Source organism: Acanthochromis polyacanthus, chromosome 17, assembly GCF_021347895.1.
Source record: "Acanthochromis polyacanthus isolate Apoly-LR-REF ecotype Palm Island chromosome 17, KAUST_Apoly_ChrSc, whole genome shotgun sequence".
Lineage (NCBI taxonomy): Eukaryota > Metazoa > Chordata > Actinopteri > Pomacentridae > Acanthochromis > Acanthochromis polyacanthus.
The window spans coordinates 17,850,018-17,863,862 of record NC_067129.1 but is presented as its reverse complement, the minus strand read 5'-3'; the positions used below and the strand labels follow the sequence as shown (position 1 = coordinate 17,863,862).

General features: G+C 39.7%; 1 protein-coding gene across 1 annotated transcript in view; it reads left to right on the top strand.

Moving 5' to 3' along the window:
• The first annotated feature begins 2,356 nt into the window (after positions 1-2,356).
• Positions 2,357-13,845, top strand: part of LOC110959614 (transmembrane protein 164) — a 30,536-nt gene continuing 19,047 nt past the window's right edge. Inside the window, exon 1 of the mRNA XM_022206542.2 lies at positions 2,357-3,246. Within this exon, the coding sequence (XP_022062234.1) occupies positions 2,809-3,246 (438 nt within the window). The 5' untranslated portion in view covers positions 2,357-2,808. The remainder of the gene's footprint in view (positions 3,247-13,845) is intronic.

Genomic DNA, 13,845 nt, shown 5'->3' with positions numbered 1-13,845 from the left:
CCAAGACATTTTTTTACAATAAAAGGGACAAAATTTGTCCTGAATGTGTCACTATAAAGAAACATCAAGGGATCAAACCCTCATTCGATTCCCAGCTGGGGTCCATTTGCTGCATTTCATCCCCCTACTTTCTTTCCCCACATTTCCAGTCTCTCTTCCCTGCCACTATTACATAAAGGGGAAAAAAGGCTCCCAAAATAATCTTTAAAGGAAATGTTTTGCAATTGATTTGATGGTGAATGCTTACAGAAAATGGTTACCAAAGTTCAAAGTTTTCCTCAAATGTTACCATTACCACATATATAATTTCAAAAGCAGTAACTTGAGGTCCCCGTAAATGTCTGTGTTGCCGAGTTGTCATCTGTGGAAATGTATGTGCATCTTGTTCAGTGGTGCCAGGGAAGTACAAATATTTTATGCCCGTGTTTTTAGATGCCGCACTGAAAACTGTTGAAATACTAGGAGAACTTCTTGTTATTTTACATCTATCTGAAGAAGCACGAGGCTTTAACGAGATCTGAGCTATGTCTGTGTTATGCAATAAATAATAAATATTCTACTTAAATAAGTGTAACTGGCTTGCTATACATCAATGACTCATAAACATCTTATTGAATTCGTACATGGCAGCTAGTTAAATACAGAATGAAACTCTTTCTTCTAATAATTGGTCCCAAGAACCCTCTCTGAGAATCTTTTTATGAATTGCATAGAAGTGCATAACAGTCTTTACCATAGCGTTCTCCCCGTGGGGGAGAAAACTTAATCAAAATGGTGATTATTATTTCAATATAGTCACATTACTCCCACATGTGGAGAAATGGAAGCCACTGGTGTATGCTGGTGAAGCAGTGCGAAGGTTAGAACGGAAAACCTCACTGTGTCTGTATTCACTGGCAATTTACTGTGCTCTACAAACGCAACAAGAAGAAGTAAAGGAAGTTTCCGGATTTTTCCTGAACGCACCACCCTTTAGCATCACGTGTGGTGCGGCTCCTCTATGCTCGAGTTCGCTTCCTGTGTGCCCTCTTGTTTGACTGTCAGGCAGGGGATACTGTGTATTGCCTCAAATTAATAAAACCTATGAGTGTTTTATCAGTTATTCTTCCACCAAGCTGCACGTTTGAAAAGTCATAAATAATATATGTTAGCATCATTAGTGTTTTTATACATAAGAACTAAGGTGTAGCAGTAAATGTCTGTACCTCTCTTGACTAATTAGTCTGGCAGTTCAGCAAGTATTAAACTTTCTTTTGCAATTGGAAGACCAGTTCGTAGACTGAGGACTTTGTCTTAAGCCTGTTTCACAGGTGGGGTACTAACAGCTTCATCACCCTATTAAAGGGATGGCATTCTGTCATTCAGGCATAAGTCACTTTATGTTAATGCTCCTTACATTTAAAACACTTTACACGAGACACCTCACACAAACACTTTTAGAAACTCGCATTTTGTACTTTGTATTCTTTGTTATTTCTATTTTACTACTAACTTCTGTGTAATTGTGCATATTCCACTAACCTTTGTTTGTTGTATATTGTTTATTGTACTCAGGCAAAACAATTTCCTCTGGGATGAATAAAGTAGACCTCATCTTTTCTTATCTTGGTGACTCATTCAGACATATCCACCACAGTGATAGAGTGAGCCATAGTACAATATTATGCTGAATTTGTCATATATGTGACATTGGACAGCAAATCAAGTAATGTGTAATATATAATAACGCACTTACATACAGAATAATGAATCTAAAGTAATCACAGTTTATTAAACTATCTAAATAATTAATTGGCTAGTTTATTTATGGTTTCCCTAATGACTGAAAACTCATGTTTTGTCTACTTTATTGAGCTGTTTATGAACTACTTTATAAATGATCCTATTTATAAAGTGGACATTTTACTTATAGCTGTTTGTGAAGTGATCTGCACTGCTGTTCCATGTGCGCAAATGTCCTTCCATGTGGATCCTGCAGCTGTAGAGGAAAGACTCCTGCAAATAGCTGGAAGCAACTAAACTTCAGCTCCTGTTAACAGATCACATCCATTATTGATACATCCCATTAATCTGACCTGTTAAGACATTTAAGTTTGTAAAAGATCAGAAATTATAGAGCAGAAAGTGAATGAGATATAGGCAAATAAACCACCTTTTGCTATCTGTGATTATTCTGTGCTAATATAGGTGCTGAAATGTTAACAAAACTCACTTCACACAACTCGGTTTATCTGTATCATGTCAAATATTTTAATGCTACTAGCTCCTACTTGTGGAAAACTATGCAGGGTGGATGGGGTTTCAGATAGGTCTTCAACCTGCGAGGCTAAACTCCGGGCTCCGATTAACCCTTTGCTCCAGTAAAGCTTGGTGAAGGTAGGCTGGGTAGCTAAGCTAGCTGCTACCTATCCGGTGTCGGCGCTGTTGCTAACGCATGCTAACTGATGCTCCGGTGCACCGCTTTGAAGCCTGACGTGACTGGGAGCCCGTAGCTAGCATGTCTGCTTCCTTCTTATGATGCCGACGCTAATTTAACTGTCCACGTTAGCTAGCTCGGTCGCTAGGTGTGCTTGTGAGGGATGCAAAAGAAGACTTAGAGTTGCCGCTACACCACCAGTACAACCAGCACAACTAGCAGCAGCAGGTAGGTAGTCCTGGCTACAGCCGCCTCCTGCCACTAGCTGAAGTTCCTGTTCCGTCTGTGGATGAAGCAGCTCGGAGGGTTAGCTCGCTGAAACACACCAAGGGGTGGATACATGTCTACCTCTCAACCACAAGGAGAGCTACGAAAGGGAAATCTCGCAGTTCATGTTTCGCCAAGAAGTCAGTGTGGCGTCTTTCATTCCATCTTGTTCGTATCTTTTCCAACACGAGAAGAGGAATATGTCCAGATATAACATATACAGCCTGCTGGACTGGATCTACGGCGGCGTGGACCCGAAGTTTGAGGGCAACGGGGGCCCCGAGTGTGCCGCCTTCTTAGCGCCCCAGCAGCGCATCAGCGAGAGTCTGGTCATCGTTCTCATCTCCCTGCTGGAGATCGGCGTGGCTCTGAAGAAGATCAATCTCTCCAAAGAGCTCAGAGTGGTGGGCAAAGACTGCGTAAGGACAAAAGAGGACAGTCTGGGCAAGAACCTGTTGCTGGTTGCCCTTTGCATGACTTTTGGGGTGGAGGTTGGCTTCAAGTTCGCCACCAAGACTGTGATCTATCTGCTGAATCCCTGCCATGTCATGACAATGGTTCAGGTAAGCAACGGCTGATGTTAGGTGCATCTGTGTTCACTCCCAGTTAGGGCTGGAAAAAAACACCCATCACAAGTGTCTGCAGACACGCTGGTATTTATCTGCTTCTCTGACAAACAGACTTGAGTTGCAGAGCTGAGTGATGGTTAGAAACTGTATTATGTTAGCGCACTGTGAAGGCACTTTTCATCAGTTCAGTATTGACCCGACCTCGCCCATCTTTAGTTCTGATGAAACACTGTGGGCGCTCTATTGCACTCAGTCTTACCTAAGTACTTCAGACACATAAACATGCTGTACATTTGAGCCACACAGAAGTTGAAACTAGAAAACAGATGTGGCAAACAGTGGAAACTTACTGGTTGTGTTTGTCGTTGCCTCTGATGTCTGTAAAGTTTGCACAGTTTTTTCATGTATTGTTAAGTATTGTTTAGGTAGTCTTCTTGTATTTCCAACTTAGAATATAGTTAGGTCCAAACAGAACATGGCAATAAAAGCACTAATACTGCTACTGCTGCTACTACTAATAATAATATTAACAATATGGAAAAAGTGATGTCTTTAATCAAGCTAGAACACCTAAAGGAACTTAATGCATGACAGAAAAGCAGGTAAGAAATAATATTCACTGTAAAAAGTACAAGTTTGGAGTCATGTTTCAGAGACCTGATTGATTGTTATGAGCTTGTCCAGTGCTTCCATGGAAGTAAACATGATGTCTCAAGTTCGTCCTTTGAGATGCAACCAGAGCTGGGTGTTGTCAGATTAGAACCTGTTTGATTGTTTACAACTGGAACAGCCGATGTTATGAAGAGGTTTGAAGCTGAGCCACATTTTGAAGTTAATTTCTAACTGGAACGATAGTTGAAAGTTTGTGTCGCATGACATTGGAGTTCAAGTTAGGTCTTTTTGAGGTTTTGTTTCATAGGACTGACTGGGGCTACAACAGATAAACAAGTTTTTGGTTAACTCTTTAACTATTAGCCAACTATTTCATAGCCATTTAATCAGTTTGGATTTTTTTTTTTTTGGGGCAAAAAGTCCAGATTCTCTGATTCAAGCTTCTCAAAGTGGAATATTTTCTAGTTTCCTTTGTGACCTGTGATGATAGACTCGATATCTATGTACAAAATAGGACATCATATTGGGCTTTGGGAAGCACTGATTGATATTTTTCACCATTTTGTCCCATTATAGATAACAAAAAACTAATTGGTTAACTGAGAAAACAATTGACAGATGAATTAACAGTGAATACGATTGTTAGTTGCAGCCCTAGAATCACAAAACATGGTAGTCAGAGTTAGTAAGGGCCTGCTTTGGTATTTTAATTCATTGGACAGACTCATACAATGTATTTTCACCATGCTTGCAACAGAAACACATTAGCAAAGACTAACTGAAATGTAATCAATAAGAAAATCATTGGACTGGTGTCATGAATTCACACTCGGCATGCAAATGTTTGACCTATTAGGTGTAGCCATGGATAAGTGGGCCATGCATTCATGGCATTTGGCCAGTCGAATGAAGCCCCAGCTTGCCATCAGCCAACCTCACATTAATTAGTGCGGGTGAATCTGGTGACGATTGCAAGATTAACTAGCATGATGCCTGATAAAGGAGAGAAGAGTGAGGAAAATATGAGTTCTTGTTGAGTTTTAGAAGAAAACATTTTAAAGGTAGTAGTGGGAAGCAGGAGCACCATGACTTCTTATAGTTATAATGTGTTGGGGGTTTTTTTAAATACATTTTCAGCTAAATTGGGTGGGATTTTACGTGTGATCTGTTCACTTAAGGCATGTTTGAAATAATTTCTTTATTTTTCATAGGCTATTATTTGTTTGGGGTTAGCAGTTTAGCTAATAATGCAGAGTTAAAATGCACACTTTTGTGTCTATTTAACAGAAGATATAATGTCATGACAGTATAGAACAATGTTGTCACCCATTGCAGATTTTTCCTGATTGCATGCAGAGTGTTTCTCATTTTTGGATCAGAGGTTACAGTACAGTACGTGCATGTTTACCCTGTACACCTAGTGGTTGCCCGACCTTCATGGTACATGATTGCATGCCACAGATCACTGTCAACTACGTTCTAATGTGTTCATGACACAGATGAAATACAGAGCATGAGTAATATCGATGTGTTATTATAGATTACATGAAGTGGACGCTGATAAATTACTGGCTCTTATGAAAAACTGACTGATAGTAGCAAAATGTCCTCACTGGATAATGACCAAGGTTAATACGATCCACAGTAGGAATTTTAATGCTTGTTGACATTTGAGTGTGGTCAAAGCAGGAAATATAGCTAAAGAGTTTTAAAAACAAGCTGTATAGTCTCTATGTGAAGGAGTTCTTCTCAAGGGGATGAATCTGCAGGGATTGGCTGCAGGCGTTTATATATTGCCGGTAATAAGAGCAGTGGCTTGTTGGAGCCTGATTGTATGATATGAGAAAACACAGCTGGAGCCAGAAGTCTATTACACATTGTTGCTTTGTTGAAGGTTATGTCTGTGGGCTTGGTAGCGTATTGTTCTTCAGATGACGACTGGAGTGAGATTTGATACGTGTTGCATGTTTAGCAGTTTAGCAGCAGTGACTGTTCTGAGGTTTGCTCGTTCTTTGTTTCTCTGAACACACTGACTCATTTAATAATGACAAGTTCCTCATGTTGGATCTACAGCGTGTGGGTGCGGTTGGTACAGTTTAATCGCTTTCAGACGGGTGGAAATCTCGCATCGAAACATCTAATAAGGATTGCCAAGAGACTTGCTTTCCTGTTTCCATCGGCCTTGTTAAGCAGTGCATCTGGAAATGATAGTGAGTCCAGAATAATGAGGAGTTTTATGATACATTTTATTGGCTGAAAAACTTTGGTTCCTGTGAAGTTCCCATGATGCTTAGTGAGATGTGCAGAATCAAACATTGCTGTTGTTGAAGTTGATACAGTCCCTGAGTAATCAGCACAAGCATCTACTTCACCTGCGTGCTGTTAAAGAGAATATAACCACTTGACTGTGTCGCTATGCTGCAGCAGCCTTTCACTGTTTTTATGCAGCAGCCTGTTCACTACAATGTTTGTTATTGTGAAGTCTACATTCTTTAGAAGGACTGGTGGTACTACAGGGTGTCCATAAAGTCTCTTTACAGTTTTAAGTTTATTACAAAGCCAGTTGATAAGATGTCTTAACCAGATTTGTTTTATTGTAATCAGTGGTTGTCAAAGTTTTTCTGCCTCATTTATTTCACCTCTATATGGACACCATCAGTTGCACGAAACACATCAAGGCTGTACTCGATTTCTTTTCATGTTCGCTGTAGCGTAGCCTCATCAATATGGGCAATGGCATCAGAAATCTTTTGCTTAAAGGCAGTAATGTCCCGTATCTTTGTTCGATACATGATATCTTTAACATAATGCCATAGAAAGAAGTCCAAGGGAGTAATATCTGGTGAACGTGGTTGCAGGATTTGGCCCATCCCTTCTAATCCACCGGTCTGAGGAGTAGCCATTTTTTAGGGTTTCATTTACCTAATGAACCTCTTTCACCAACAGGATACCTGAAACACACACTTTCAATGTGATTACAAACTTTAATAAACACTGATTACAATAAAACAAATTTGGTTAAGACATCTTATCAACTGCCTTTGTAATAAATGCTTAAAATTGTAAAGAGACTTCATGGACACCCTGTATTACTAAACACTCACAATACTAATGTGGTTCTTAGATGGTAATTGTCATAGACTCCCCACAGACACCAGTGTCATTTTAGGACACTGTTCTGTTTAGTACAACATTCAGTGTAGTCGTAAGTTAAGTGTTTGTCATTGGGAAAATGATGCTTTTTCATGCACAGAGCGCCTGTGCAGCTTGTAGCGTTCACACACATCAGGAGCAGCAGGCGAGAGAGCATCGCTCAGTACAAGGTGAGAGAGTCCCTCAGCGGGTGAAGAGTTCAGTGTGTGATGACTGATGAGCGGATGCTTCACATCTGACAACACAGATGTCTGGTATGTTTTCCGCCACATGGTACTAGAGCATATCTAGCAAGATATCCGGCTGATCGCTTTACTGTCATGTATTTTCATTTGATTCCAGTGGAAAAGGGTGGGGCTCATTAAACAAACAAATCAAAACACAGACACCGTGCAGGGTGGATGTGAGCAGCATGTGGAGGGATTAGCATTGCTCTTAATGGGTGCAGTTATTTAAAAAAAAAAAAAAACATACCACAGGATTTTCCTTAATTTTCTTTTCAGTTCTTTCTTGTAAAGTTTATGATCAGTGAAAATGAGGAGTGGGAATTGGATTTCCTCACACTGAGCTACATTTCCCACAACAGTGATGCCATAATGATACAGCAGTTCTGTGATTCGTGATGTACTGCAAGACAGTTTTCTGTAATGCGTTACATTATCTGTTTAACCGAAGAAGAATGGATAAGGCAAAAAGCTGAAATGATAATGGGTCATTTCATCCACTTAACTTTCTGATTCCTTTTCCCCTTCTGTCTCTCCTTTCTCTTTTTGATTTTCTTCTTTATTGCAGGTTGAAAACTTTACTGTAATTTATTTGACCGTTTTGATAGTCAAATAATGTATAGATTATTGAAACGAACAATCGACAATTTTGATTGTGAATTTCACAATTACTCGATATGTTTTAAATTAGACTTCAGGTTGTTTTAGACATGCTAACAGTAAAGACAATGATGATGCTTGTTGTGTACTTTGGTAATATATACTAGGCTTGCACTAGCCGATCACCACAGCACCATTGGCGCATCGTTTTTGCTGGATGGCACAGTCATTCTGAACGGTGGGAGCCACAGTGGCGCTCTATTTTTCTTGTAAAGAGCAACAAAAAAGGGTTCAACTTACTTTTTCTTCGAAACGCCTGAGCGATAATATAAGAAAAGCAAACTTTTTCTCTCGGCAGGCATCGGAAATGGTCGGAGCCACCCGAATCTTGATCACGCGCCCAGTGTTGTAGAATTTTCACACTCCCCGGAATCTGACTCCCCCTTCGCGTGAACGTGCGCGACTTACGTTTCACTCTGTGGCCACTTGACGGGTTTTCTGTTGTATGTTTACTGTTTTTGCTGTTGTTTTCTACAGGTTTTTGGGTTAAATGTGATTAAGTACCGAACTGCAGACATGTTTTCCTGTTAAATATGATTAGAACAGAATAATAAAATAAGGGGCTAAATGATCACTGTATGTCAGATTAAGAACAGAGAGACTATTTCAAAACTAGGACTTTAACAGAAATATGCAGGTTGAGCTAACTGCAGATTGTATGATATGAAATAAAATCTGGAGTCCTATTTTGTAGGGTCACTTAACAAAATCTGACTCCCCTAGAGGAGGTTTTTGTTGAGGTTATGCTACACTTGTGAGATATGGTACATAGTGAGGGTTGAAGAATTGGACATAGGAGAAAAAGAAGGAAATTGGACATGAAATTAATATTTTTATGGGTCAAAAAGGTTTGATCATGAACATGTTTCAGGTACAGGTTTTTAAATGGCCAAATGCATATATACATGGAAATGTGTCTTCATCCCTGACTGCCTGTTTGTAATAAAAATAACAACATACATACATATAAGTAGAAATAAAATAGTTAAAATGGAACTGTTAAGTTGAGCTTTTTTTTTTTTTTTACCTCAAAATGCACCAGAATGCAGGAAAATGACTCCATTTTTTCCGCTATCACTGACACAGAAATTTGTGGCTTTTTGTGCCTCATTGTTATTCTTATGAGTGAGCCACAGTGGCTCTTCATTTCAAATTCCTAGTGCAAGCATAGATATGGTATGTTTTTTAATGATGTCTTTGAATTGTTGCTACAACACTGCAATTTCCAATACCCAGCTTTAATATATTGTGCTAAAAAGTTGTTAAACTCAACAGCTGTACTTTGAGCGTGAATGTAGAGCTCTGCCATGAACACTGCAAATGATCAGCCACCCAGAGGGCCAGTAAAAACTTTATGGATGTGTAGATGGTCTGATGACCAGTACACTGCTATTTTTGACCTGGGGCTGGCAAAGCCCAGCGACAGACTGATGGCAGCATAAAGATATGGTTGATTCTGTGATAACTGAAGATGAGCTGCTTGCCAGCTGCACTTTGTCACCCTGAGGCTGTGCTGCCATCGGTGGGGCCACAGATCTTAGATGCTGCTGATGAGCTTTCCAGCCAAGCCACTCGGCTCTAGCTTTAAGTTTAAATAACATCAGACTCAATGCATAGGTCTATTCAACAGCTAAACTGTCTGATAAAGTAATCTGATTTAAGTCACCAATGATAAGTACTTGTTGCACCCCTTATGATAATGTACCACTCAAAGATTCTTGCATGGTTTCATCCATCCATCCATTTTCTTCCGCTTATCCGGGGCCGGGTTGCGGAGGCAGCAGGCGAAGCAGGTCGTTCCAGACGTCCCTCCCCCCAGCAACGCCCTCCAGCTCTTCCTGGGGGATCCCGAGGCGTTCCCAGGCTAGACGGGATATATAATCCCTCCAGAGGGTTCTGGGTCTACCCCGGGGTCTCCTCACAGACGGACGTGCTCGGAAAACCTCCAAAGGACGTCTACCTGTAGGCATCCGAATCAGATGGCCAAACCACCTCAACTGGCTCCTTTCGATGCGAAGGAGCAGCGGCTCTACTCCGAGCTCCCTCCGGATGTCTGAGCTCCTCACCCTATCTCTAAGGCTGAGTCCAGCCACCCTACGGAGGAAGCTCATTTCGGCCGCTTGTATCCGCGATCTTGTTCTTTAGGTCACTACCCAAAGCTTATGACCATAGGTGAGGGTTGGAATGTCCATCTCCCTTCTTGCGTGGTTTGAGTTTCAGATTTCATTATTAGTTAAATTTATTTACTATTTTTTAAATGTTAGATTTGGCCAATGAAGATAAAGAAGGGTTGGGATATTTTTTGCCTAATCTAATCTTTATGTCGGATATATCAGTTTTTACATGCTACAAAGACTCAGCTCTGTTAAACGGCTGATTTGTCATTACTGTAAAGATGCTTTACAATATCAGAATCGAAATCTGAATGATTTATTGCCAAGTAGGTTTACACATACGAGGGATTTGACTTGGTGTTTCGATGCAAAAATAACAGTAGAATAGTACCATACAGATTAAAAGTGCAGACGGGTCTACAAGTCAAGTGTACAAGAGAGTACTCAGATTTTATAGGTTTGGTAGGATAATGATTACTGTTACTGTGCTGCCTAACCACACATCACCTGATACAGAATTCTTCAGTGAGTTGCCAGTTTCCTTGATAGGTGAGGCACACACACAACCACCTTATCAAGTGAACTTTCTTCCCTTGTAGATCCCGCCAGGTATCCTGCATGACTGAACACACTGAGCTCTTCAAACAGAAACAGATTTCAAGCAGTCTAGTGATTAATATTGCTGCAAGCTGCAAGAAACATTAACTCACCCTCTGCAGAACAGGATGCACACAGGTTGCAAACTCGCCAATAAACTGAGGCAACACTCTGCTAACAAGCTGCATGCAACAAACACTGAGCATCGGTGTAACAGACAGCATCATCATCGTTAAATACAGCCACATTTACCATACTGGATATAGCTGTAACCTCCAGCAGAACCGATTGTTGACTCAGTCATTCAGGTTACGCTGATAGCAGTACATACAGTATTACTTTATGTACTCCATTTGTAAAAAGGAAGTATGGCTTATCAGTAATGAGGTCTGTCATCTCATAAAGATAGCGTTCATCTTTTTTTTAACAAAAAAAATTTACAGCTGGACTTTCATTTTAAAGCTTTTCAGCAGCGATAAGGAAAGAACTCTCTGTTGAATTAAGATTGATACATGTGAAGTGCAAATACATATTTTAAGTCGCGTGGCTGAAATCTACAGAAAAGAAAGTCGTGTTTACCCACCATATCTATCCAAGATACCTGGAACTTCATGTTTCTGTGTGTTTTCCAATAGTTTTTGTTTGAGTGGGGTTTTTTTAAGTGGTTATTCCAGTTTGAATACTGTCTACTTGAAAGACTGCTTTTCTTACAACTTACTGCCACTGCCTGTATGATCAGAAACACTGGTCTGTTTGTGCTTTTTTATCATTTCAGGCCTTTTCCCACTTGACTGTAAACAGAAAACAGAAGAGTAACGATGGAGGCATTATGTTCCAGCCTGCTGTACCTTCTGACGGAATTGTATTTTTTCTATAAAATTAATAGGGAGAAACAACCATCAGAGTTAATTGTGTCTTTAATGATGCAACAACAGTGTCAAGCCTGGTTTGACTCCTAACTGTAATCATGAACGTGAAAATGTTGTTTTTTTATCGATGCTGCAGAAGTGAGTGTACAGTGATGATGAGAGAGGTGGTCGATCCTTCAGACCCTTTCTCCTCTTTAGTTTTACTTTTTAAATCAACCAGTCTTCATCCAGGTTGAGGATCCACTGAAATGTTCTTTTTCAGAGCCAGTTCTTATTATGTTTAATTAAGGAGACCGATAATGAGTAATATACTGTTGTGAAAACAAAATTTTGTGTCAAAACTAAGAGTAGCCCCACAACAACACGTGATTTAACTTTTATTTGTGTTTTACATGCGTTTGATTAAATTAAACTTGTCAACATTTCAATATATTTGATTGGAAATTGGTTTAAACAAAAAACAAAGCAGCAATACCGCAAAATGAGACAAATGCTGATCTGATAATCAAACTGATAATCTATCAAACCTGTACAAATACACAGCAGCACGACCCAAGCGTGCTTCCTTGTAGTTAAAATGACAAAAAAGACAGGTCTGCACATTGTTAGTTGAAGAAATAACTACGTATAGCTAAAATAGAAATGTTTTAATACAAAAGCACATTTCCACAATTCACATTTTTCTCATTTCTCATTTGATGGTTTGCCGAAAAAGAAAGTCTCATAGCAGATTCTGTAAAATGACAAATATTCTGGCCTTTTTAGCAAAACCACAAAGCCACGACTGACTCATCTAAGACCAACAGTCAAGAGACAAAAATTCTGTGACTTTTTAAATGAACTGCAGAGCAGATAGAAGGCAATTATGGAGCTACTTTAAAAATGAAAGTAGTGAAATATCTATACTACTATTTTTTGAAGGTTTGCTAACACCTAGGGGCATGAAGAAAATGTTGTACATGCCGATTCCTAGTTTTTCTCAATTCGTGTAAAATAAATGATTAAATACATTTTATTTTTTCCTTTTTTTGAAAAGATTTCTGGCATTATAACTGTCATACTGCAGAGAAGACGTTTTTGATTCGCTCTGCTTGTAGTCATGGTTATGCTGCTTTCATCGAGTGCAGGGCTTTATATTGCTGTGAAAAATGAGTCCACATTGAATAAAAATGTGACAGGAGCAAAATACATTGAGAAACTATTCGCCGTTCAGAGGTTTAAACGACCTATTTGGAGCTGAACAGTGTGCATACCTCTTTTTTGTGACATATAGTGACATTTGTTGCCTTGTACCAGACTATTGGTTACATATTTCCTGGATGTGCACGCATTTTTTCCCTCTTCTAGGAACATAAAGTCCCAAGGCAGGTGACTCATAGGAAGAGTTACTTATTAATGATATCAAATCATGTCTTACACATTTGGCGCGGTCTCTTGACCGGTCACATGTCACAGCCTTTAAGAAAATGACCATAAAAGAGAATAGGAGACAGAATTTACTGGTTGTATAAAATGGTAGAGGTGTGGGGTTGATATCTGACAACTCGTAAAAACAGTACAGAGATGTTTATTCGGATGTGTGGGGCTTAGACTGCATGACATTTACATTCACATTCCTTCCACATCCCACATATATTTATTTATGAATGCATGTGGTGTGATACACCATGCAAAGCCTTTGAACTGAAGGTAAATATGAAGTAACAGATGCAAAGAAGATGCAAATAAAGTCCACCACAGCTGCAAAACAACAGTTAACCTCGTGCTTTTGGTTGCTGTGGCAACTCGTGGCACACAGCGTCAAAGTAACTGAGGTATCCCACCACCAAAAAATATATGATAGACTACACAGAGCCAGCAGCCACAACAGTGCAGAGCAGCTTCAGCAAGTTAAACCCTACAAGAAGGCACATTAAATGTATTTGCTGAACACCGACGGATTAGCAGTACAGCCAAGGAATAGACCCCGCTTAAGCTTCACACGCATCCAATCGATTCATGCTGCATACCAATACCTTTTTCTTGTCAATTCGAACAAGTTTCATGGTAAACAGTCCTCTAAGTGAGCGTGTTTCACCTCTGATGGTCCTCACGCTGTTAAACACTTGGCAGAGGTCAGGAAGCCTCCCTGCCAATGCTGAAAGCCAACAACAGTCTAAGAACACATCACAGGCAGTGCACGAGTTCACTGTTTGAACCAATATTTCGACAAAGATTCAGACGCTTTTGAACGACGAAATATACAGAACATTTACATAAAATTAATAGTTTTTATGTAATACTAATTAATAATAATTTATAACATTTCTAAGAGCATGAGAGAATTTAATCATTTCCTGTAACTTTAGACCATGTTTTTACCTC